Source organism: Mustela lutreola, chromosome 13, assembly GCF_030435805.1.
Source record: "Mustela lutreola isolate mMusLut2 chromosome 13, mMusLut2.pri, whole genome shotgun sequence".
Classification (NCBI taxonomy): Eukaryota; Metazoa; Chordata; class Mammalia; order Carnivora; family Mustelidae; genus Mustela; species Mustela lutreola.
Window position 1 is genome coordinate 76,766,119 of NC_081302.1, and position 26,682 is coordinate 76,792,800.

Genomic DNA, 26,682 nt, shown 5'->3' on the forward strand with positions numbered 1-26,682 from the left:
TCCTTTAGAAGACGTGAGCCGAAGCCCCGCCCACTACGGAGGGCGAAGGGGGCTCCACGCGGGGGCCGTTCCCTGGCTTCTTCCGCCAGACCTTACAATCGCCGGCCGGGCGTAGGTAAAGCCAAAGGCTAGGGGCGCCGTGCGAGGGGGGCCTGCGCGGGAGGACGTGGGCTTAGGCACAGTCCTGCGGAGGAAGCGGCTTCGCGCTCAGCTGTGTCCCTGGAAGGTCAGTGCCCCCTCTGCCGCCGGACGGAGCGCGGAGAGGCGCCGCAGACCCTGCCGCGGGGTGGGAGATTCGGCCGGTCTCTAGAACCGTCTTTGGGTCCGGGATGCTGACCCTGCATCCGGGAACCGCAGGAGCTAGACCCGACGCTGGCCCTTCGGCCTCTGAACGTTTTGCCCCGCCATCGCGGCGTACATACGGGCACGCGTGCACGCACGCCGGCCCTACGTCCCCACGTCCCTCTCTAGCCGGAGGATGCTGGGGGACCACTTCCCTCTGTGGGCGTGGCCGCGGCTGACACACGTGACTGTCCGCCGGCGGGGAGAGGAGTAGCGGGGAGGGTTGCTAAGTGATTGGGGGATTTCTTCTTTCCCTACTCACAGTTTAATAGGCTCTATGGCACAAGACTCTTGAACGAAGTAAATAAACTTTCCTACAGAAAACTCGCAGTCTAAGAAGGTGCAGAGTGGAGGGGCGTTTGCAAAGTCAGCGACCTCTTAGTATGCCAGGGACGGGACAGTAAAGGATAAATCAGATTCGTTCCCAGCTTCAGAGAACTTACCACCTATTGAAGGAGAGAAACAGCAATCAGATAATCACCAGATTGTGATTGTGATTGTGATTAGTACTAAAAGGGAAAAAGATAAACTATACTACGCGAGCATTTAATGTTGGGCATTAATGCTGAGCTCAACAAACAGATGAGGGGGCAAGGGAAGTAGGGGCTGATCGGTTTCGTTTGGAAGGTAATCAGAAGAATGCCTGGAGAAAGGGAGCACTAAGCAACAATCCGGAGCTTCCTAAACTTAAGGGAAGAGCATTTCAAGAATTTGGACGGCCAGTGTGGTTTAGGGAAGTAGAAAGTTTTGTATAGAACGAGGCTGGAGAGGTGGCACGACCCTTTAGGCTTCATGAAAGATGTTGGTCATAATATGAGGCAGTTTTATGGTGGGGAGGGTGGGGATGTGTGGTGACAGCCGCGCAGGGATAACAGATTGCGTTTCCAAGTGTGTAAATCCTAGTTAGGTTACTGGTGGGAATCCGGTGGTGGCAATGGGCGTGGGGAGAAGTGGTTGGATTTGAGTGGAATTAGAAGAAAATTTATGAGACTTGGTGTTGGGTTAGCTAGGAGAGTGAGGGAGAGCAGAGATGGAAAAGAGGGGTACTCTTTTGGAGGATGGACTGTGATGCTGGGCATCAAGATAGGAAGTTCTGGAAGAGCAAAGGACCAGGTAGAAGATACATGTGCTGGAATAAGTCCAACGTTAATACTGAGTCTGTAGCTCTGGATTTAAAAGCTTTTTAAAAAACATTTCCTGGAGGCCATTAAGCTATTTCAAGAAGATAAGTAAAATATAAAGCAAGTTAAATATTTTATAGGTAAAAAAATATGGTTAAGTAATTGACCAAAGATATATGTCAGCTTCTTTCAGTGTTGTAAATTGGCGTTATTGCTCTTAAAAAGCTAACCTGAGTATGGATAGTACTTTGTATTCCTTATGGAAGAGCAAAACCGGAGCCAAGGGAGAGCACCGTGAAGGCTCAGTGACCATGGTTCAGTCCTCTGGTATTAAGGCTGCAGAGCCCACTGGAACAGAACACATGGCCTGTTGGCAGGTGTGCAGGCAGAAGCAAGGATTTTGTGAAACTCTTTTGAAAGGTGTGAGGAAGGATCTTAAAGTCATAGGAACTGGCAAAATTAATTTCACAAATATTTAGTACTCTAGAATCTATGTAGCTTTGATCCAACCTCCCTGGAAGTAACAAGTATTAGTAAGTATGAGCTTGTAAATATCAGCTATAGAGGAAAGAAGAACAGTGAGCGTGCAAACAATTTAATTTCTTACAGGACAGGACTCCCTCATAACCACATATTTAAATCATATTCCAAGAAGTTTCATTACAATACATTATCCGTACCTCCTGAAGAAGTACTTGGTAATGCAAAATAATGTATCATAAGGGGGATACAGCTGTCTTTTGGAGCAGTAATCATTTGATTACTTTTTTTTTCTTGTACAAAAATGCTCATAGCAAAACACACACACACACACACACACCCCAAACCAAAAATGCTTATAGCAACTTTATTCATAACAGCCCCAAACTAGGAACATTCTAAATGTTCATCAATAGAAAACTGGATTTAAAATTTGTAGTATATCAATACACTGGGACAGTTCTGAGAAATAGGAACAAACGAGTGACACCTCCAACAACACCATTTGTCGCTCTCGGCCCGCAAGAACGACTCAGAGACTCACGTAGCGGCGAACCTTCTTCTTTAATCGCTTTTTTCTTTCTCCCCCCTCTACCCTCGGCGCATGCGTTTTTATACAGGCAGTGTTAACCAATCAAAATGCAGTGCTCATGCACCTCCTGCGAGAGTGGACCTAAATGAACAGCCAATCATATTCAGTCCCTTACAGCTCTTAGAGTAGGCCTCCTGTACTGGCTCCCGACAACCATTGAATCTCAAAAATATGCTGACGTGCCTTACAACAAAGAGTACATAGGCTTGATTACATTTGTATGAAATCTGAGAACAGACTATGATAGAAAAATATCAGAACAGTTGTTGCCTCTGGATGGGGTTGGAGACTAACTTAGACATGAGGTAACTTTCTGGGGTGATGGTAATATTCTGTATGTTAAGAGGAGTTGTGGGTGGTTGTCAAAACTAATTAAAAGGTATATTTAAGATTCAAACTTTTTTTTTTTTTTTTTTTTTAGATTTTATTTATTTGCGGGAAAAAGCAAGAGACAGAATATGAGCCAGGGAGAGGGCCACCAGGAGAGGGAGAAGTAGGCTCCCTGCTGGGTGGGAAACCTGACGAAGGGCTCCATTCCAGGACCCTGAGATCACAACCTGAACTGAAGGCACATGCTTACCCCACTGAGCCACTGAGCCCAAATTTATATGTAAATTTTGCTTCAAAATGGAAAGAGTCCAAATACTGAACCCTAGTTGATGGAATGCATGCTGAAGTATTTGAGGATGAAGCATTTGAAGATGTCAGTGTCTGCAACTTTACTTTGAAATGCATCGAAACATAAATGGATAGAAAGAGGAATAAATAGATGGGTAAATAAAACAAAGATAGCCACTTGTAGAATCTAGATGAATGGGTATTGGCGTGTTCAGTGTACAGTCTTTCAAGTTTTCTGTATATTTAAACATTTCCATGGTAAAAGTTGGGGGAAATAGTCCTCAAAGAATATTAGTCATTTTAAACAACTGTACACTTAGTATGAAAGTATAAAGAATGGCCCCAAGCTCTCCCGAAATACTGTGTATGGAAGTAGCCATGTATTTATTTTGTAATTTCCCACTTTATGGCTTATTATTTAAAATCCTTTCAATTTCTTATGGAATATGTAGGTCAAACATTAAAATTACTCTGTGTTGTGTGCATTTGGAATAATGCCATTGTCATTTTTCTTACATGGTCCCAGGCACGTTAGGGGTGGTATTGAAGAGGGCCAAGCCAGGGGAGTGAGGACTGAAATTAGTGGGACTTGCTTAGACAGAAGAGTGAGGGGGCTCTGAGGGCACTTGTCCGTTTATCCTCCAGTGCTTGGGGATATGGAGTTTTCCACGCACCTAACCAATCTCATGCAACTAAGGAACAACAACAAAAAATATTATATTTTCTCCCCACAATGTGGAGTCAGCTGCGGAATTTAAAACTCCCAGTGGGTGCAGAGAGCTGCAGCCTGGGATGATCTCGATCAGATCCAGGTTTCTGTGAAACCAGATATGGCTGTCTCACTACACAATTACGTATTTTAAGTAAATGACTTTAAGATAATTGGCTTTTCAAATAGTTCTGGATGGCTCTGAAGGGATAGCTGTGGCAGTGAGTGACTAAAGGCACCTATATTGTCATAAGAACATGAGAACTTACTGCAGTTTGGACTGCTGGCTCAGTCAGCCGACTATTTGTTTGACAGTTATCAAACACATTTAATTGGAGAAATTTCATGAAGAGCAAGGCTTTCTGTTTTGCATCCACCCGGAAAGCTTTCTTATTTATTTATTTAAATATTTTATTTGTCAGAGAGAGCACAGGCAGGCAGAGGCAGAAGTGGACTCCCTGTCGAGAAAGGAGCCCTCTGTGGAACTCGATCCCAGGACACTAGGATCATGACCTGAGCTGAAGGCAGCCACTTAACTGACTGAGCCACTCAGGCATCCCCTGGAAAGCTTTCTTAACCTTTTCTTAACCTTTGCTCTTATACTCCCCAGAATGCCTAGCTTAAACCACTGGCGCCCACTAATGTTACAGTGTTTCATCATTTATTTTCTTATGTCTTCCTTTTTTGAGAGGGTCTTCACCCAGTGGTTCTTAACAATAGAGGAACAAGGAAACATCTTGTGTTTTGAAAAAGCATTCCCAGATGATGCTGGTAGGCCTCCAATTTCTGAGAACCACTGCTCCAAAACATGTTCCCTTTTAACCACGAGTTAGCCAAACATTGCACAAGTCCTACTTGGACATGAAACCATCTTCATTTATGATGGGGAGATACTTTTAGACTGATGAAAGCTAGATGGAGAATAAAGGTGATCTGCATTACCAAACAATTCAGACTTTGCAATCTGTAAAGTTCCGTAGACATAGAATTCATCTAGATAAGGCCTTAAAACTAATGAAGAGAACATTTTTTTGAAGACTATATAAAGCCAGAATGCCAATTTATTAAATTATAGTGACGTATCTAACTTATATGGATTGAAACAGTCCTATTGGCACGACTAGTGAACTGTTTCCTTTCTTCGGGTAGCTGCTTCTCTTTTTAACTTTTTAATTATGAACAAAATTAAACCTATAGGACAGTTTTAAGGCTCAATAATCAAACATCCACATAACCATAACATAGATTCAACAAATGTTGCCATGCTGCACATGTATTTTCTGCTGAACCTTGTCCAAGCAAGTGGCAGATGTCATGGTCCTCTACCCTGAATACTTCAGAGTCCCCTCCCAAGAACGGCATTTTCCCACCTGAGACAGTCAAAATACTTCTCAGATCGTACCTGGTCCATCAGCAGTCTTCTTACTTTTCAAAAGCTTGTCCCCTATATCTCAACATCTCTTTGTAGTTGTTTATTTTTTTTCCCAAACACATTGCATTTTACAATTATGTCTCCTCTTTTTATTCAAGAATAGCCCCCTTCTTTTTTCATTCCCTTTTACATTGACCTTTTTTTTTTTTTTTTGATACAAGCCACAGTCTGCATTTGTCAGGTTGTTTCCTTGTGGTGGTGTCTGATTTGTTCCCAAGTCTGGCCCTTGTATTCCCTGGAAACTGGAAACCATCTAGAGGCCAGACCAGATTCTGGTTAAAGCTTTTTTGGCAGGACTGTTTCACAGAAGGTGTCACCCCCATGCCATGCCACCGGAGGAAGTGTGCGCTAGGATGTCAGTTTGTCCCATCGCTGGAATGCTGTCTGACCTTAGGTGAAGGAGGATGACAGCCAAAGTGTGTTTTTTCCCATTTCAGTTTGCAGGTAACCTTTGAGTCACCCTTGGGCACCATTATAATAAATACCTTGTTTCTTCATTAGCTTTGTATCTAATGGTTTTCGTATCCACCCTTGCCTGGACCTGTTACTTGATTGAAGGTGGCAAAATGGTGATTTCTAAATGGCTTGTCTTCTTCATTTATTAGCTGGCATTCTCCTCTAATGAAGAGCTTTTCTTTACCCACTGGGGATGATTGCTGATGTCAGTTCTTCCTAAAAAGGTAGGGTGAATGGTTAGTCCTTTCTCTTTACCAATTTTAACGGTAGGGAATCCGGGTAATAGTCATGGCGGTTCTGGCAAATGATCTTTCTTTTTTGTAGATTTTTGCATATTCCTTGTGTTGAAACAACTTTCTGCCATTGTTCCTTAGTGTTGTGATTACCACACATTTGGGCCAGTGGGAGCCTGTCCATGCACCCAACCTGTGAATGAAACATAAACAAATGAAATTACAATAGTGTGGGGGAAGCCAGAAAACTGGATATTTGGTAATATAAAGGAATGATTATTAATTGGGGTAATGTCATTATGGTCATTAAAAGACAAAAGAAGCCTCACCTCTTGGAGAGGACTTACTGAGGTATATGCTGGTGAGATAGGATTGACCTTGGAATAGTTTATGGGCTGCTGGGGTTGTAGGAGAGTAGATGAGGCAGAGAGGAGGCTGGTTTGGCTACATGCTATTAAGAGGCTGCGTGATGAGTGCTTGAGGCTTTATTATACTGTTCTGCCTGAACATGTTTGAAACATTCCCGAATAAGGGGCGCCTGGGTGGCTCAGTGGGTTAAAGCCTCTGCCTTCAGCACAGGTCATGATCTCAGGGTCCTGGGATCGAGCCCCGAATCCGGCTCTCTGCTCAGCCTGAAGCCCTCTCTCTCTCTGCCTGCCTCTCTGGCTACTTGTGATCTCTCTCTCTGTCAAATAAATAAATCTTAAAAAAATTAATAAAAGGAAAGAAAATTGAAAACTTTATTAAAATTTTAAAAATGGTGCAGAACTTAAAGAAAAATATAGTTACAGTATTTTTCTACTCCTTTTCCTTTTCCTGGAAAGTGTTTTTAAAGCTTAAAAAAAAAATTCTACATCATTTTTCTGAAATCATCTTTATTTTGTAATTTCATTTATTGGTAAAAAGTATTTCTTCCATGTAAAAGATGGAGGAAAAATGACAATTAGGAAGGATGGGGGGGAAAATCACTTGTGTCCTTTACCACAAACAACCAGGGTTTTCATAAATTTTATTTTCTCTTTTTCCTATGCTTTGTCTATTTATATACTTTTTTGTTTTTGAAAATCCTACATTTTGAGAAAAAAAAATCCTACATTTTGAAATAATATTCTCTGTTTTAATGTGTTGAGAATTCATTACCCAGGATGCAGTTGCTGTCTTCCATTACTGTCAGCGCCATCCTAACTCCTGGTGAAATTTGGTAGTGCTGTTATTTTTCTGATGCTAAATGGAAAACAGTCTTCTCTGGTCTCCTCAGGCTTTTCTGCTTTTTTGGTCTTGGGGCTTCCTCCACCAACAAATATCTGACTTCTTTTGTTAAACAGGAGTATCTCAGCTACTTAAAGTGCAATCTGGGGGGCATTTGGGTGGCTCAGTCAGTTAAGCATCTGCCTTCGGCTCAGGTCATGATCTCAGGCTCCTGGGATCTAGTCCTGCGTTGGGCTCCCTGCTCAGCAGGAAGTCTGCTTCTTCCTCTGCCTGCAGCTCCCCCTGCTAGTACTCTTTCTCTCTCTGTCTCCGTGTCTCTCTCTCTCTCTCAAAAAAATAAATAAAATCTTTTTTAAAAATAAATAAAAATGAAAAAAGAAAAAAAAGATCCAGTCTGCTCCTGTTCTTGAGTTTTTAGTATATGTGCTGCCGAAGCGAGCACCTGTTCTTGAGTTTTTACCACATCTGCAGCTGGAGTCCTGACTGGTAGCGACTGTGAGTTCATCTCCTCCCCTGTGGGTAGAGCATCTGCCCTTAGATCTCAGTGAGGCCAGTGACATTTGGGAGGCCAGCCAGAACGTGAAGCACATGGGCTACCTGCATTTGTGTGTTTTGCTAAGGAATGACGCATCTGAGGACCCAGGGGTCAGACACCAGCAGACACCACCTTCCCTCCTGGCTATTCCCTTTGGCTCAAACATTGGTTCACTCAGCATGTCTGTGCTCATAGGGGCTCTGGGCTCTAGTGTTAGGAACTTGTATTCTCGTGAGGACAGATTGTGCACATGTGTGCAAAGTAGCTATAGACTATGGCAGGATGTGGATTCTTTCAAAGGCAAGGTAATGGATTTGAAAGTGACGAGGGTACAATGTTCTTTAGAATGGATGGAGAGCTCGCTGAGCAGTAACCCTTAAGCCGAGGGAGGCCTGAGGTAAATGAACCACGCAGCCGAGGGAAGGGACCTCCTGGGTGGAAGGACCCAGAGGAAGACTGTGTTCGGTATGTGCCAGGAACACCCCCTAGGCCAGTGAGGTTGGAACAGAGCTGGAAGAGGTGGGATAGGCGCAGTGGGCAGAGGTGGGTGGGGGCCACTGTGGGCCTCTTCAGGACAGCTTGGGCTGCAGTCAACCCAACCCAAGGCCCGAGACAGGGTGATGATGGAGGTTGCGTCAGTGATTGTACAGCTCCGTGGGATCAAATCTAGGCACCAGAGGGCACTTCCAGTTTTGGCAAACATTCTAAGTGACTCTCCTGCAGGTGACCCAGGGACCATTCTTTGAGAAGCACCGCTGAAGGCCCCTCTCCCTTCCTCTTTGGTCGTGGACAGGCCCACCTCCCTGAGTCCTTGTGTTGCCCACCCCAGATGACATGATTGGGCCCTCTCTTTCCTCCTCCAGCCTGCCCCTCTAGGCTTTGCCCAGCATATGAATGGAAGGAGAAAGACTTATTGGGGGAGAGAAGCAAGTTCAAAATCAAAATGCCATTTTTAAGAACAGTGGTTATTCCTATGAAATAAACCAGAATCACCGTGTGTACCAAATGCTTCATTAACGTTGGCTTGTCCTGCCTTCCCTTGTGGGTCATCGAACAGTTTATGAGCTCAGCACTCTGATTTACGACAGGATATTTCCTTCCTGAGAGTCTCCATCAGTGCTCCCACGGGGTCAGCTTCCTTCGTGGGGGTCCCTTTCCCCAGAATAGAGCTCTTGTCTTCTGTGTACCAGTGGATGTATTGATAAATTGTCTTAGCAGTTGATTGTATTAAAAGCTTATGAGTTGGTGTTTATGAATCACCAAGGATTTTATATATGCATTCTCCTAAATAAACCTTTAGGATGATTCTTGGTTTTAGAGTTGGCACTACAAGATCCTTGGGAAATAGGGTCAAATGAGCTAGTATTGGGGGAAGAAACGACGGAAAATGACAGCATGTGCAGGTACGGTTTATTCTCACAATAACTTGCGCTGGGGACAGTACATCCACCACTTAATATGACTTCAGACCCCTGACAGCGCATGTCATTGGCGTAAATTCCCCAGGCACGGATCCACAACGTTCGCAGGTGACCTAGGCCTGCAGCCTCATACACGCCCTCCATGTACGACTGTCTCAAAGCACAGCAAGGAACTGATGGAATTGTAACAAACCTTCTCTCTGCTTTTTAGGATGGCCGCCCTTCTTCTAAAGAGGCTAACATCACAAACCATAAAGACTGGAAGTTACTACATCAGCCGATGTCCTGGTAAATGCACCCTGCGTGAGACCATCTCAGCGCAGCGGTCCCTCAGAGCTTCTGTCCCAAGACTGTCCTCCTGGGTTCATGCAAAAGCTTTCAGTACTGTTGCGGACCCCCAGGACGAAAGAAAGAAGAAGAAAAAGAGCGAGCCGGCTTTTAATAGCATCGGGAGAAAAATTCACGAGCGAGTCATTCACGTGCTGGATGAGGCGGGCAATGATTTGGGAAACATGCACCGAGCAGACGTGATCAGGCTCATGAATGAGCGGGACCTGAAGCTTGTGAAACGGGACAGCGGCACCGAGTCTCCCCAGTACCAGCTCTTGACGGGGGCACAGATTCATAAGGAGCAACTGAGGCTTCGGGAACTGGAAAAGGCCAACCCCAAAGCTGGTAGGTGTCGTGCTGTCTGCAGACTGAGTCCTCGGGACCGTGGACCAGCAGTTGAGAGCAGCATCTGCCACGGCTCCTCGTGACCTCGGGGATGTGAAAAAACAGGGAAGTGTACGGTCTCCCCACCCCTGCTCACATGTTTCTTCAGCTTTCCATTATTGCCATTCCATTTTTTCCTGGATGCCCTGTGGACAGCATCTCTTCCTTTAAGCCTGTGTAAAAAGGTGGAGGGTGGGGGATAAGGTACACTCCCCAAAGTGATGAAATCACTTTTCCCTGTGGTCCTTAGCTCAGTCTCTGATCTGGGGGTGGCAGAACCATTCGCAGTGGGAGTGAAAGGAGACTCGGAGGGGGCGGATTCGAGTCCCTGTTCCAGGGCTGGGCCATTCTATTCCCCGCCTTTCCCCCCACATCTCTAAAGTGGCGGTGCCTCATTAATTGCTTGGAGGCACTTTCTAACCTCCTAGGTGATTCAGGTGATTCTAACCTCCTAGGCTCTCCCACCCCAGTGTTTTGTTACAATATTGGTAAGTAACGCTCATTTACGCATTTTGCCAATCACCGTCCAATGCCCTTGTCACGGATGCCTTCGTGGAACCATGAATTGAATAGACCTGGATTAGTCACGATTCCTGCGAAGTGCTGATCATTACGGAAGAGTGTTTTCTGTTAAACAGCCTGGGACAGGGACCAGGAACACTGGTCCCGAAGCCGCCACAGCGAGGTTGTGTGTCTTAAGAAAACCACACACTGTCTGCGGCTCAGTCTTGTAAGCCCACATTCAGCAAAGATGTTGACTAGAAAACAAAGAGCATTCAGAAGAGGCCAACTAGGATGGTAAAGGCTTCAAACTGTATCCCAGAAAAGTCGTTGAACAACCCAGAGAAGCTTGGAGAAGACCCGTTGCTGTTGTGAGCGCTACTTGGAGGGCTAAGGTGTTAAAGGCATTATTTTGTTCTGAGAGAGACCTAGAACCAGCTGTAGGGGCTTGAGGGAAGCAAGGAGGGGTTTCTTTTTTTAGAAACACTGCTTTTATTTTGGGAATTGGAAAGCATACAGAAAAATATAAATACCTACTATCCACTGTCCAGAATGAACAAGCATTAACATTGTTGTGCTTCAGATTCTTAAACAAAATAAAACATCCCAGAAAAGTTGGAAGTCCCCTGGCGCTGTTTCCCGGTGCTGTCCTCCCTTTCCACCATCGTGGACTCTGGGTGTAGTAGATCTGTGTTGTTAAGCTTTGGTTCCATAGAAACAGTGTAGAGCAGGATTTTATACACATAAAAATTACGTCTTGCTGTTTTCAAGAGCCATGTTGATAGAACAGCCGTAGCTGATTTATTATAATTACTAAATTGAATCCTAAGGATATACCATATACCATGGCTTTAGTGCCTTTGCGTGGACACTGGGCTCGTTTCCAGTCTTTGATTGAGAACAATGCGCCTGTCAGTGTCCTGAGCCTGTGGGGCAGATGAGCAGTGTTTGCAATTTCTTTCCCCACATCCTCACCCACACTTGGTCCGCTCCTCTCATTTTTGTCACGCTGATGGGTAGGAAAGCCTGTCTTATTGATTTGTGTTTCCTTTCACCATTTGAGTTGCCTCCTCTGTGAATTACCAGTTTATCGTCCCTGTTTTTCTACTTGTATGGTCCTCCCCCACCCCCGATTTATTAGGGTTCTCTGTTCTGTGTGATGCCAAAACCTTGTCCCGGTTCGATTTCTTTGGTTGCCCTTTTTAAAATTACCAGTAGTGTTTTGATAAAGGAAATTACCAGTTTTTTTTTCTTAACAAAATCCTTCTCCCGTCTTGAGGTCACACACTTTCCTTTCTCCTGTTTTAAAGTTGTAATTTTTTCACATTTAGTCAGTCCTCCTAGGGAGATTGTTGTATGGGTTGAGACCCAATTTTTCTCCCGTATCAAAACCCTGAATTGTCCCAGCGCTTTTACTAGGTAGTTTGTTCCTTCCCTGTAAAATAATTTTCGAAAAGTCAGGGTTTCCATTTTCGGAATACAGGACACAGGGAGCTCCCTCTTGTCTCGTGCAGTCTGGATGACCCCACTGTCACTAGGAGGCCATCGCAAAAGGAGTCAGATGAGAAGAGGACTTCCCAGCTGCTGCTTTAATCAGAAGGAAAAATAAGGATAGTCAAGTTTTATCATAAAGCTAGACTCGTTCCTTTTAATAAAAAGGACCATTCTTTTGTTCTTTCATCACGTGAAGGTAAGGATTTTGGAAGCATTCTGTACATTACAGAATATCTACTTTTAAAGGCTGAGACCAATATACTCTTCCTTGGCAGGTAAAAAATCGGTACCTTTAAATCTGTCCATCTCCCTTGTTTAAAAAAACATTTGAAACTAAGTCAGAGAGGAGTGTTGGGCCCCCGTGCCAAGCTGATCTCTCCTGAAGTGTGTGGTACGGCTCAGGTCCCATGAAGAGACCAGTGAGCAGTCCTAGCACCAAGTCTTCCTGTTTCAAACTAGGATCTACCCTGACAAAGGAACTCAGTTTTTCTTCAAATATTGGACAACATGACTTGGATACAAAGAGTAAACAGATTCAGCAGTGGATTGAGAAACAGTACAAAGTTCAAATTACTATAAAGAAAGGGAAGAACCCAGAGGAACCAGAACAGAAGATGGTGAGTACAGGCAGGTATGAGGAACTGCTCATGGGTTTTTGTTTTCTGATCTAAAGATATAATTGTAGAAAATCTGGAGAATGTAAAGGCAAAGACGAGTAATGGCTAATTCTATCCAGTGATGGCAGTAGATTTCCAATTCATTTTTCAAAATGTAAGCATACTCTGTGTACATCACTTTTTCCATGGAAGCGTATTTTGTCATGTGAAAACATTGCACTGCATAATCGCAGGGCTATCTACTATTCTTTTTACAAACTGCACAATATTTATAATTTAAAAACATAAGATTCATTTTTAAAAGTCTCCTATTTATAATGCCCCTGAGAAGCATTATATATAAAGTCACACTGCCTTTCTGGAAAATAGCAGTTTATATTCCCAGGCTAAGTTTCTAGAATATTTGTTTTGTCCTTAGAGTCCAAGACCTTAGCAGCTAAAAGGCAGCATTAGTCTGGTGGTTTCCGCCCTCACTCCAGGTTAGAATCACTTAGGCCTAGGTTTCAGCCCAGAGTCTCTAGAACTGGGTGTATTCTTCTAATCACCCCAGTGACTCTGTGTTACCAATGTTAAGAAATGCACTAGACTGACAGCTTGGGGGATAAAGAGGTCCTCTGTCAGTACTGAAACCCACTGCTTTGTACCTCCTTTTTTGGAGATGGTAGAAGGGCCCAGACACAGTCCCACAATGCCAGGACAGAGTGGGAATTTAAAACTGTCAACCTTCAGTGCATCAGTTAGTTATGTGGCATTTGTAAAACTCCTGGTTATTGTACAGGTTTCAGTCAGCTTAACCAGATAGGCACAATTTGATATTAGGCAGTCACTTAACAGCAATTCAGGAATGCTGATTTTTATGTGTATTAGAGCGTTAACACTAGAAAGCATCAAAGACAGTTTTAAATTTATCTTTGGGTGTTTTCCCTTTCTAGGAGGAGATCTGTAATCAAATACTCCAGACCATGCCTGGACTAGCTACCTTCTCATCCCGGCCACAGCCTGTTCGGGGAGGAAAAGCTGTAATGTGTGTTCTTCGTCATTTGAGCAAAAAGGAAGAGAATGCCTGGAGAGAAGCTCAAGGAACCCAGAAAGGAGACGCTTTGAATAAAGAAGACAGAAACAATCAAGAATCAGATGTTGTGCATCAGTGATTTTAATAAAGAAAAATGTGCTTCTGAGTGGAAGTCAATGAGATGGCTGCTGTGCGTCATTTAAACAAAGCAGGGTGAGGTTCAGCTGAGGGCGAGGGCCGCAGCAGTGGAGAGTACTTGGTCTTCAGTACAGTTCAGGGTCTCTCCACTTTTAGGTGCAGATAAGCCTTGTTCTTGCTTCCTTTTAGGAGGAATATAACCACTGAGACGAGAGGCCAAACTCCGTTTTTCACGAGAGGGTTTTACCTTTGGAGATAAGGAAACAAGATAATGGTAATTCAAAATCAAGCTGTGTGAACCGATCTTCTACTAGCTGTAACCCCCCCCACCCCCACACACAGCGCTCCTTTAGAACAGTGAAGGTCGTGCCCTCCCTTCCACAGCAGCGCAGGCTCACTCGCTACTAAGGAGCTGAAACATTCTAGATTGTATCTGGCTGAGGTAACTGGTGTTTAAAATCAACAGCTTGCCTGACTCAACTTACTTTGAGCTTCATTTTCTTCTTATCAGGGTCATGCACAACGGCATGCCTAGTGAGACTTTGCTACAATGAAGGAGAAAGAAACAGTTACATCTTTAGAACACTGCCATTTTGGTATCTCTTAATAGGAAAACTCCATGACTTACTTAAATAAACTGTCCACCTTCTTTCTGTTACATCCCGTTGAAGGATGTGACCTCAGCTTACAAAGATTCCCCCACCAGAGCGAATTCTTCCTCAAATCCTAGACCTAAATCACTACCTTTCTGAAGGACCCAGGTTAGGAACTTACACAGTCTCAACCTCCACCGGCTTCTTAGTTGTTCGTAAGAGGAGGAGAAACCAGTTCTGAGTGAGCTATTCCAAGCCGAAGAAGGTTCTTTTAGCTGCACCTTTAGGTGAACCTCAGCAGCATTCCGAAACCCCAGTGGAAAATCTGACCGAGGCCTTCCCGTCCTCAATAATGCTGACCATCGTCAGCCCCAGGTGGTTTTCTAACGGTCTGGACGCACTCGGCGCCCGCATCACTGTCTCTTCAGACTCAGCTGTAACTCATGGTTCACACTTGTAGGAGCACCTGCCAGACTGAGGGTCCACAGAGCAGCGCGGGTCATCTGGTAAGTGTCCCGTTCTTACCTATTCAAGTCACACCAAGATCCAGACTCGATCCCCAAGTGCTATAGTCCCTCATGTCCTTGTTGCCCACTCTCTCAACCCCTAAAAGACGACAGTCTAAAAGGACACCCAAGTATTATCATACTCTTATAATTAATAAGCATGTGGTACTGCAGGCCACTGGTTCTCAAGGACATGAAGACCCGAGGGTTTGTTAAAACAAATTACTGGGTCCCATCTCCAGAGTTTCTGGTCCGGGGAAGGCCTGTGGATGTGCATTTCTAGCAAGTTCTCAGGTGACACCGATGCTCCTGGTCCAGGGCCATGCTTTGAGAGCCACTGGCATAGGAAAATCCGGTGGTTCTGCAGACCTGAGTTAAGAACCGCTCCTGCTGAAGCCAGAGTGGAAGGTCCAGAGTACCCGGTTTTCCCCATCTGTAGGTCCTGGGGCACCATCTTGAAATCCAGAGCTCCCAGGAACCCAGCTGGGAAGCCCCAGACCTAAAGGACAGCATCCGGGAGGGCGAATACTTACTTTCATTGCGAAGGTTTTGCCACAGCCAGGATGTTCACAGGTAAATGGGCGCCGTTCCTCATGAAATGAGAGAATGTGGCTCTGGAGGTTAAACACGGTTGTGTAGGTCCTACCACAGCCTTCCCTCGGACACCGGCATACATCCCTTTCCGGGGCATGAGTTTTCATATGCTGCTTAAGGTAATCCTTGCGCTTAAATGTTTTCTGGCATACTTCACATTTTATGTCCTCTGGTGGAGTAGACAGACAAACTTAACCGATTTCCCCAGGTATGACCATACAGAGAAAATTTACTTCAATATAGAAGTAATATATTTGATGCTGAAAATGTCATGATTATCATAAATCAGAAAACGAAGTCCAATTTTTATTGCTTGGAAGTCTGTCTCAATTCTCCCATGCTCTTGTATTACAGAAAGTCACTCTTCCCTTACCAGGGAGCAGGGGTTCTCAGCATGGTAGCTGCTGGCAAAGGGAGATTGAGACGACCAGTTTCTTTCCTTGTCTGCCAATACATAAAGCGCTATTTCCCAAACTGTCCCATTGGCCACCAGTGCCTCCCAAAGTTCTTGACTACTAATTTAGGGGTGCCTGGGTGGCTCAGTCTGTTAAGCCTCTGCCTTCAGCTCACGTCATGTTCCCAGGGTCCTGGGACTGAGTTCCACATTGTGCTCCCTGCTCAGTGGGGAACCTGCTTCTCCTCTCCCTCTCTGCCCTTCTCCTCCCTGCCTTGCGCTCGCTCTCTCAAATAAATAAATAACATCTTAAAAAACCACAAGTGTGCACAAGCAATTTGTTGCGTAGCTCCTCCTGAACCTGGGACCACAGCTTTGTCTGCTCATGTGCCAAATGGCTGAGGTACCCAGCACGTCTCAAAACATGACATGGAAAAGTTATTATTTTAAGGCCCATGTTTAATATTTCCCTCTTTAAAAGCAGTTCTATAGCGACAAATATTTACACTGTGCCATACACGTCTGCCTTACCTTTGTGGGTTTCTCTCACATGTTTTAGAAGTTCTGTCCATGTTTTTGCCACAAAGGAACATTCTTTTTGACACATATAGCCTGTTGAGAAAAAAATACATTGGTTCATTGCCTTTCATAAATATTCAGCATAAATACCAAACATAATTAGAAAGGAAACTTGTAAGCCTACATAATCTTTCTCCAATCTCCCAGTAATGTTCAGTTAGTCTTTAGAGGTGGGAATAAAAACTCAGTTTTGCAGGGAAACCTAATAATCATGTAGCAAGGTAGTCCACGTAGTGTCTTAGGTCTGTACACTTCACAGAAGCACACTGTTCCCAGTAAGTTGCTGCCCTTCCCCAGCTGCCATGGCTTGCAGCGCCCTGCCCCTCCCTGCTTTATGCCTGCCTCTTGTGTTCCTCGTGAAAGCTCCTTGGTCCTCTGGGCTTGGCACACCACCAACACTACGTCTCAGGGGTTGTGTGCCTACGCCTGGCCTCTAGTCTTACTATCTGTTAGTTATAAAATACAGGAAAGACGCAGGGTGCAATTAAGGGAGAAAATAAGAACCCAGAGGAAACACTGTAGACAAAAGCAGACATCATGCGAAGCACCAGAACTGGAAGAATCTGTCACTGTTAACAGCCAATCTGTATTTCACCAACTCAATAGACAGAAACTAAAAGGAATGAGGGTACCTCTTACTCTTCAGCTACTAGTGGAATGTTTAAAACAACAACAACAAAACCCCCATATACTCAATACTTAGAAAACTGGAATACAGAATAAAAAAACCCTCAAGGAGGGGCACCTGGGTGGCTCAGTGGGTTAAGCCTCTGCCTTTGGCTTAGGTCATGATCTCAGGGTCCTGGGATTGAGGCCCATATCAGGCTCTCTGCTCAGCGGGGACCCTGCTTCCCCCTCTCTGCCTACTTGTGATCTCTCTCTCTGTCAAATAAATAAATTCTTAAAAAAAAAACAAAGCCCTCAAGGAAATAGAGAGAAGATTCAAGTAATTTAATCAAGTCTTTCTGGAAAAAGTTACAATCTGCTAACTCCAAAATCTCAAACTGTTATCCAAGCCCTGAGGATGCCCCTAATGAGAAGGAGGACACAGGCATCAGAGGTAACAGCGGTGAAAAAGCCAACCATAGCACTTCATAGCCGGAGCGCTAACCCTCTCAGAAGCAGAGAACCCCCAGGCACTTGTGGCAGACCAAGAGACACCGGCTGTAAACAGTGATGACAGGAGTGGAAGAACAGACGAGGGCGTGCAGTGTCTCTGGTCGAGTCTAAAGCCTGAACCTACAGCACGCGGTCCCCACCTAGATCGTGTTGGGTGCTACGGGACCACGGCACAGAACAGAGCATCTTACAGTCAAAGAACTTGACACAACACATACACACACACACACGCTCTCTCTCTCTCTCTCTCTCTCTCTCACACACACACACACACACACACACACAAAATCTCTCCTGGGGTCTCCTCAAAGCGGGGGCCACCTGGGAGCGCCAGACATACCCTCATGGACCTTCCTGTGTCGCTTCAGCCTGCTAGGTGAGGCGAAGTGTTTGCCACATCCTTCCTGGGCACACCTGGGTTAACAACAGGTCCCGTATGAGCCAATCCGCTTTTGTGGAGCATCTGCTGAAGGTATTACTCTGTCCTTTTCTGCTACCCAAGTCTCTCCCCACCACCAAACCAATCATAAAGAGGATATTTGAAATTGAGACCAAATCCCAAGTGAAATTCAAGTGACTTGACCAGCCTCGAGACCAAACAAACTAAGAGTCATGACTTCTTTTTTTGGCATTGTGATCATATTAAAGTGTTCATCTTCACCCTTCTGAGACTGGGCTGTTTTCATGGCTACGTGACAGCTGAGGTAAACCACTAAGGCATTCTCAACTGTCTCCTGGGTCTCACGCTGCCACCTGGGGACGGTGTGGAAGGAAAGCAGCGGCAGACGCACGGGCTCTGGTGAGCCACACAGGGCATAGCCGCTTCCGTGCAAAAGGCCCGGGTGGCACAAGAGGTGGCAGGCCTGCCAGCGAGGAGACGCAGGCCCTGCAGTGACCCCAGGCAAGCCACGGCTCTGGGGGGACCAGGAAGGCACTGGGCAGGATGGTGGCCCACAGAGAGGCTGGCTAGTGCCCTTGAAGATGCACCTCCGAGCAGGCAGCTGGAGCTCCCTGACACCCTCAGCAAGTCCAGGCCCGTGTGTCCAGTCACCATCCCTGTTCCTCAGGAAGGCCACTCTAAAGTAGACTTCTGCTCTGTAGCAAAGGAATGCTTCGTGTCTGTATAATGACAGTTCACACAATTAAACAGCCTCTCTGGGACGCGGGGGTGGCTCAGTCAGTTAAGCGTCTGCCTTTGGCTCAGGTCATGATCCCAGGGTCCTAGGATCGAGTCCCATATCGGAGTTCCCTGCACAGTGGGGAGTCAGTCTGCTTCTCCCTCTGTCTGCCGCTTTCCCTACTTAGGCGCCCTCCCTCTCTCTCTAACAAATAAATAAAATTGTCAATAAAAATAAAAATAAATGAGCTCTAACTAAATAAAGTAATTTCTTAGTTCTCCCTTCGAGCTTCACCACAACTGCACTAGTTTACAAATCATTTAGAAATACATTAACTATTTCTGTTGGAAAGGAAAAGCACAATCAAACTTTTGAAATGCCCCACTATATCAATGGGCATTCACGGTACAGAAAAACGTTAAGAAATGGTTTCTGAACACTTGCACCCAACCTCCGCCTTTCAATCTTATCCCCCCCTCAACTGTAAGAGAGCCCAGGAGCGGGAAGCACCTACGTGAACAGTGGCTCGTTGGTGTGCTGGCACTGGTGGATTCTCAGCTGCTGGTGTTTCCTAAAGGCCTTCTTGCAACCTTCAAAAGTGCACTGTTTAATAAAGGTTCATTAGTCTGAAGAAAAAAAAGAACCATTCACAAGAGAATTCCCTCAAGATAAACACATTATGGAAACTTTATACTTGCTACTTGCTTCCACTGAGTTACTGTCAAATTCTAGGCCAGGAAGCTTTGAAGAAGAACCCATTTGTAACAGCTTAAGAGTTTCGTTTGGTGCAGCCTACCCATAATAAACCTCATCAGCACGAAAATGTTTTGCTTTCAAAATAAGCCGCTGTTATGTTAGCGAGGAGTTGGGCTAAATTCAGGTATTTGGCAGACAAAATCTGGTTGATAAGCATTTTCGAAACATGGACAATAAGCATAAAAATAGAGAATTTAGGCACAGAAAATCATTCATACTTACTACATATTGTTTTTGCTGATTTTCATGTTTACGTTCAAAATGTTTCTTCAAGTTTGATTTTGTGTTGAATTTTTGATCACAACCGCTGGCTGTACAACTGTAAGAAATTGTAAAAATCAAAATATTTACAAGCCGAGGGAAGAGAATTTTTAAGATGCATATATCCTCCAACTTTATAAAAGTACTTTCCCAAGTACAGTATGAAATAGTCTTTAACAAATTCCAAAGTGTTAAGTCAGTGTCAGCCTCTCAGTTCTGATATGATTACCAAGCACGGAGATGCGTTTTTCATGTGAGGCCTCTGAAATCAGGCATAGTACAGCACACATGCTTTGTGAACCGGGCAGAGGGAAAGTGGAAAATACTAGTTCCCAAAAGCCCAAACCCTGCTTAGGCTTAAATTGTATTTAAGTTAAACTGTTCTCAATTTAGAATTGAATAACCTTAATTTTGCTTGAAATGTCACAATAAGCTGCATTTCCAAAAAAAACCTCAAAAATACTAGTTTCTGCTTACCATCAGAGGTAAAAACAGATATTTAGAGCAAAACCACAAACCATATGGCTTCTCGCATATCATCAAGCCGTTCTAGTCCCCCACCCCTTAATGAGTGCTTCTATATCTCACCCTTGAATTACCTAAATTCTTTGGGCGGTTGCGTTTTTTACTGTGTGCTCTTCTTGTGATGAGTTCTCCAAAGCTTGGTGGACGAAGCAGGACCTCCCTGAGAGCCCTGATCTCAGCTGTCACTCACTGATAAATACTGGGTAATAGTCCCGTCGGGCACAGGGACAGATGGGAGACACACAGGTAGGGGCCATGCGATCGATGGCACTAGAAGCACACAGGAGGGGCGCTGGGGCAGAGACCACTATGAATTTCAACAGGGGTTGTTTTTGACTTTGGGAATAGAACGCAGTTTTAGCTGGGTACACGATGAACAGAAATAGAGCTTTTTCCAGCCTCCCTTGCAATTAGGGGTGGCCACATGGCTCTTTTGGGCCTGTCCAATTAAAGCAACCATAAAGCATCTGAGAAGGGGCACACCTTCTTTTGCTCCTTCATCCACCCTGGTGGCGGAACGCCTGTGTGACAGCTGGAGCTCCAGCAGTCCTCCTGGAGCATGATGTTGAAGCCCCAAGATGAAGATGGCAGAGACAGGCTACAAAGAGCCCAGGTCTCCTGACTGTGGCACACCCCTCAACTGTCCACTCCTGCATTTCAGTTAAGCAAGAAAAACAGAGACTGTCTTGTTTAAGCCACTAGGGTGCTGGGTTTTCTGTCACTCTGGCCTTGAATCCTGATCCAAGCATCTAACCCAACACAAGTTGGGGCAAGAGGACAGGGCCCAGAAACGTCCTGACAGGAAGCAAGGAGCAGGCACAGAGACCCAGTAGATGCAGGCAGCGTCACAGATGGGGCTGCTGGTCAGTTAAGTGCTGCTGGACCAAAGTTTCATGTCAGAGAGTCAAGCAAACAGGGCAAGATCATGAAAAGGTGAGGTCACCAGGGTCATTTACACAACATACTAAGATCCTAGATTTGGTTATGAAAGCCACACTTAAAACCCGTGCCCAGCCTTAAAAAGGGAAGCAGTCTGGAGGCAAAGAAAACACCATTCAAGTGGGAGTTAAGAGGCTGGAGTAAGACCACAGCAGCCGGAGGGACAGAGTCTGAAGGACAGGGTCTGAGGGACAGCTAAGAGGGTGAGGCACCCAGGGGAGCTGCCTTGTCTCTGCTATGGGTCATCAGGTAGACACAGATGCCACCCGACAAGAACGAGGCAGGTGAAGACCAGGCAGGTGAAGACCAAAGGAAGCAGAGCTCAGACTTGACTGGGAGAGATTTGCGCCACAGGAAACTTAAGGAGTCAGAGAGACATCCAGCAGCACTGTCCAGATGGGAGCCTGGAACTGAAGACGGGTCAGGCGAGGGAGAGAGCTGGCCAGGATTACCACAGAGTGGCCTTGGTCCAGAGGGAAGAACATTTCAGCTTTCCTGGTCCCCCTATGCATCTGTACCCAGCTCATTCTCCTTGAAGATTTCATCTTTTAAATAGCACAAAGTATCTTAGCTCAGAAACCAAAAAGCATGAAAAGGGACACTGCTGCGTGACGCCCCACCACTCTTAGGAGAGGTGACACTTTCGGTTTTATTAAGTAACTTTTAACGTTGCAAATATAAATACAGATTCTTCCTGTCCACTCTTCCCTCCTTTTTTTTTTTTTTTTTTAAGATTTTATTTATTTATTTGACAGACAGAGATCATAAGTAGTCAGAGAGGTCAGAGAGGCAGGCAGAGAGAGAGGGGAGGAAGCAGGCCCCCTGCTGAGCAGAGAGGCTGATGTGGGGCTCTATCCCAGGACCCTGAGATCATGACCTGAGCCGAAAGCAGAGGCTTTAACCCACGGAGCCACCCAGGCGCCCCTCTTCCCTCCTCCTTTTTACACGCAAAAAGGCAGTTCTCCGTACACACTCTTCTGAACTTTGGTCTTTCAGTGACTATGCCTTGGAGATCCTGTTTCCCAGACAACACCTGCACTCGTTTTCCCAGCTGTAGACTATTCTACTGTGTTGCTATGCTCTTTAGTCCCTCATGACCAGCAGGTGGGTTGATCCCAATGCTCCGATCCTACTAATAGTGTTGTGCATAACCTCATACATGCATTTAATACAGGCACGAGGGTACCTACAGAATAAATCCCCCAACGTGAAACTTCCAGGTCAAAAACTATAGTCCAGCTCTATTTTCCAGACCATACTTAGTTACTCTCTGCTGGGCTAGCTGAACTACATTTTGAAATCCATTAAGCTTTACTTAGGGCTATTTATTTTGATGATACACCGTGTGCTTGCGCGGAGGCTGAGATAAAGACATCTGCCCCCCCAGTAATTTGTCCCATTCCCGCTTGCTACCACGCTGGTCACACAGAGAGGTGGCTCTCCACGTGGAAAAGGACATGAAGATGATCCCGTGTCAACTACTGACAACTCACTTTCCCCAAGACTGTTTGGGCCTTAGTGAGACATGAGACACTTCACCTTCACCATCATCTTAAAACTAAAAGAAAACAACTCAGATCATGAGAAAACCTTACACGCAAGGAAATGTCTCATGGAACACAATTACGATATCAAATTCCAACATAGGCAATACCGGTCTCCTGTATGTAGCTCTGGACAGCTAATAGAGTATTATTTTTTCAATGAAAACTAAGTGTTTCCATGGAACATTCTGTTCTGTTCAGTGGATCTCCAAGTATGGACGTCAGACCAACAGCATCATCACCTGGGAACTTTCTGGAAATGCACATTCTCTGGCTCCACCCAGTACCTATGGAATCAGAAACTCCGGGATGGGATCCAGCACTCGGGTTTTAACAAGCTCTCCCGGTGATTCTCAGCTCCCTAAATCTGAGATCCAGTGCTTTAAAGAAGTAGCTGATTCAAAAGGCAAGCAGTAACTCCAAGAAGAATAAAATAGGAACCCGGTGTGGAGAGGTGCAGGGCTTAATTTGAAGAAATACAAGATAAAACTATGAAAAGCTCTACTTCTTCATGCTTCTGTCTCTTATCCCAGAAGCTTATTTACTGGTTCATAAAGACCCTGTAACCCATGGAGGCAAGACTCTGCCAGAGAACCATTATACCATCTAGTCTGAACAGAGTGTTTTGGGGGGAGGATTTCCCAGTCAGTATCTACTGTAAAAGGAAGAAGAGGGGTGCCTGGGTGGCTCAGTGGGTTAAGCCTCTGCCTTCGGCTATCGAGCCCTGCATTGGGCTCTCCCCTCAGTGGGGAGCCTGCTTCCCTCATCCCCTCTGCCTGCGTCTCTGCCTACTTGTGATCTCTGTCAAATACATAAATAAAATCTTAAAACAATAAATAAATAAAAGGGAGAAGACAGGATGCAAACTCAAGACAACTTCAGATAAACTCACTGCTGAAGTTATCACACACAAAGGACCCACAAAACCCCCTCTTCTCTCCCACATATTCAAACCCAGTCTCCTCTTGGACCCAGAGAAGCAAAGGAGAGAAGCTGCTCGCTCTTGGTCTTAGGAGTGAACAATCTACTTCCTTACCAGGAACGATATGCCAAATACAGGTCGATATGCCAAATACAACCGCTTCAAAGGCCTCAGAATTGTGCTCTACTTACGCAAATGGCTTTTCCCCCGTGTGAATCAGGATGTGGCGACTCAGATGGTAGTCCCTGACAAAGGCTTTGCCACACCCTTCATGGTCACAAGCAAACGGTCTCTAGCAGGAAGGAAAGAAAAAACAGGTCAATCCTGCCCCAGTTAGTAATTCTGGTATTATTTAAACACCTAAAATTGTACAGGAGGCAAAACCATGGACGCCACCTCCAGAGATGGTTTCCTCTCAGTAAGTGCTGAGCACCCGAGGCTAGAAAATGGTGTTCTACAAATGCCACAACTTTCTCACAAAGGCAGTGTGACAGATTTTGTTCTATGAATAGCAGATGAAATACGCAGGTAGCCTTCACAGTAAGAGATGGCACTGCTAACCTACTTCTAGCCTGACAACAGGCTTCACCGGTACCACCCCACCCAGCATGGCCAACATGCACATGTTTCCAACCGCAGCATATTTTTATCCATTCGAAGCCTAAGGCACAGGAACATGCAGGTTCCGTCTCATCCCAGACAAGCGCAATGCCTATGCTAAGAGAATGCCCAGCACACCTCCAGGAAGATATTCACAGGTGCCAGAGCAAAGCCATCAGCTCTCAGCCTAACTGCAACCACCACCTGGGACCCAGGGAGGAAGGGTCTCCATTCTACACCTACAGTAAAAGTAAAAAATGTCCCCCAAATCACCAGTTTTATTTTATTATGAAAAACGTAACCCCAAGATGGTCCAGGAAGGAGGTACCAAAGCCTCAAATATCAGTACTAGTAGCAAAGCCACTAGACAGGAAGACAGAAGAGTTTATTACTGGGGGAAAATGCATGGAACTTTGCACAGTATTTGTAAGTCTTTTTTTATTGTTTTTGTTTTTTTTACTTGATTAATTAATTTATTTTATTTGACAGAGAGAGATCACAAGTAGGCAGAGCAACAAGCAGAGAGAGATGGAAGCAGGCTCCCTACTGAGCAGAAAGCCTGATGATGCTGGGCTCGATTTCAGGACCCTGAGATCACGACCTGACCCAAAGGCAGAGGCTTAACCCACTGAGCCCCCCAGGCGCCCTTGTTTTAAAGAGAGGGCAGTTTATTTATCTAGAGGGCAGAGCTGAGGGAAGAGTTGGAGACTACTTGCCTCATGTCCCAAGATCACAGACAGTCTATCCTTCCTCTGGGCCATGGCTCTGGGGGTGACCCACCGAAGGGAGAGGAGGCTCATGCTGCCCCAAAGGTTTTCAGGGAGGGACACAAAAGTGACCACATGCTTCCCTACTTGGACATACAAGTTTCAGAACCCACAATCTGAGGGACAGAATGGGCAACAGAAAGGACAGGGTGGCAGAACTTAATGGATGTTTTGAGTGAAGACAGTCACTGGGTAAGACTGCCAAGACAACTGGGTAGCATGGGTAAAGTCAAGGGCAGAAAGGAGCAGTGAAAACAGTAGGTGAGGAAGAGGAAAAGATTTGGAGGAAATGGTCAGCCTTCCAATGCTGGAGAGGGTAAGGAGGATGGGGGCCATGAGGACATGTGACGGAATGAATAGCCTATATGTGTGGAAGGTGTTAGGTGCAAAAGCAGGGGCTGCAGGCCTCTGGTTTAAGAAATTAAGGGCCTTCAGAGGCACCTGGATGGCTCAGTCGGCTGAGCATCCAACTCTTCATTTCCTCTCAAGTCGTGACCTCAGGGTCATGAGATCCTGCTCCACACTCAGCACTCAGTCTGCTTAAGATTCTCTCTCTGCCTCTCCCTCTCCCCACTGAACTCCCTCTCTTTCTCTCCAAAATAAATTAATCTAAAAAAAGGATGGAGGCAGAGGAAATTGGGGGCCTTCATATGAGGCAATGTGAAGCCAGGTTCTGCAAAACATTGGGAAATTGGGCAGATTCCTTGGCCTCCGTGAACTTCCCTTTCCCCAGAGATGATCTTCCAAAGACTTCGTATTGCCCTCAAAATAAAACCCAAACTCCAAACCCTATTTGTACCCTGGCCAAAAAATCAGCCCACCAGACATGCTTCTCAAACCTCCTCTTGTATTGTCCCCAACTCAATCACACTCAATCACGCTTCCTTCTGCAGTTTGTTTTTTTGTTTTCCTGCCCAGACTGTTCTTCTCTCTTCAGGGCTAGAAAGGTCCTGAATTATGAAGGAATGAACGCATGCTGCTTGCTAAAGCTCCAGTACTTAGAAGTCATTCCCCATTCCAGTTCCAGGACGCCAGGGATTAGGTCAGGTGTCTGTTGGGGGTAAAAATAGGGGATATAGAAGGGATGAGAATAAATGTATCCTTCCTCTGCACCTATTTACAGATTACCCGGAGGTGATGACTGGCCAAAGCTCAAGATCAAAAGGGAAGCGTTGGTTTAGAAAGCCCCGAGCCCAGGACAAGTGTCTCGGTCTCAGAACGTGTCTACCTCTCCTCGGCTCCTCCCAAACCTAAGGCAGAGCTGGTTCGCCTCTATGATCCAGGCTGCCAAAGATAAACATGTCTTGCAAAGGCATGTGCACCCACGTGCTGCCCCTGGCCTCACGGACAGAGCCCGCCAGGCCGGCCTCCACGTCCCGAGTCCCTGGGGCTGGACGCCACGCCCCTCCGCCGCAAGGCTGGTGCCCGGTTACCTCCCCCGTGTGCTTGCACAGGTGCGCGTCTAACTTCCAGGCCTTGTTGTAACTGGCGCTGCAATCAGGGAAGGAGCAGATGAACCTCCTATTGAGCCCGGAGGGCGGCGGGGCGGGGCTCTCGCCGGCTTCCGTGAAGGCGTCGGCGATGGTCAGGGATGACACACCCTCCGCAACCGAGGCAGGCGGCTCCAGGGCGCCCCGCACAGTGGGTCAGCCAAGTGCCGAGACACGTGCAGCAAACGGCTGCGCGTGACCGACGCTCAGCCCTGCGCCTTCCGTTCCGGGAGCACCCTACTTGCGAGCCCTCCGCACTTCCGGGAGCGCGACCTCAGCGGAGCGGGACTGGAGCGGCGGCGCACGCGCAGATAGCAGGCCCCGCCCCGCGCCGGCGCCGCATCCGCGCAT

The 26,682-nt window shown here is 45.9% G+C and overlaps 2 protein-coding genes across 6 annotated transcripts; one reads left to right on the plus strand and one right to left on the minus strand.

Moving 5' to 3' along the window:
• Positions 1 to 13,663, plus strand: MTIF3 (mitochondrial translational initiation factor 3). 5 transcript variants are annotated; one of them, XM_059144784.1, is made up of 5 exons: positions 22 to 115; positions 5,900 to 5,974; positions 9,360 to 9,823; positions 12,317 to 12,474; positions 13,407 to 13,663. In XM_059144784.1, exons 3-5 carry the CDS (start codon positions 9,361 to 9,363, stop codon positions 13,623 to 13,625), a joined length of 840 nt encoding a protein of 279 aa, XP_059000767.1. In that variant the 5' UTR covers positions 22 to 115; positions 5,900 to 5,974; position 9,360; the 3' UTR covers positions 13,626 to 13,663. The 5 variants fall into 5 exon arrangements, with proteins under 5 accessions (XP_059000765.1, XP_059000767.1, XP_059000768.1 ...); XM_059144783.1 differs by having other exon boundaries at positions 41 to 226; XM_059144782.1 differs by lacking the exon at positions 5,900 to 5,974 and having other exon boundaries at positions 1 to 115.
• Positions 13,605 to 26,682, minus strand: GTF3A (general transcription factor IIIA). The gene is given in 11 exon segments (XM_059144789.1): positions 13,605 to 13,817; positions 13,819 to 13,871; positions 14,106 to 14,169; positions 15,257 to 15,486; positions 16,243 to 16,323; positions 17,750 to 17,823; positions 19,042 to 19,130; positions 19,506 to 19,602; positions 23,666 to 23,766; positions 26,275 to 26,568; positions 26,605 to 26,682. Coding segments are annotated over 11 exon segments (1,272 nt in total). The 3' UTR covers positions 13,605 to 13,706.

Coding starts and splice junctions, on each gene's coding strand:
- MTIF3 (XM_059144782.1), top strand. CDS start 9,361: ATGGCCGCCCTTCTTCTAAAGAGGCTAACATCACAAACCATAAAGACT. Junction 9,824..12,316: donor AAAGGCCAACCCCAAAGCTG/GTAGGTGTCGTG, acceptor GTTTCAAACTAG/GATCTACCCTGACAAAGGAA. Junction 12,475..13,406: donor AGGAACCAGAACAGAAGATG/GTGAGTACAGGC, acceptor TTCCCTTTCTAG/GAGGAGATCTGTAATCAAAT.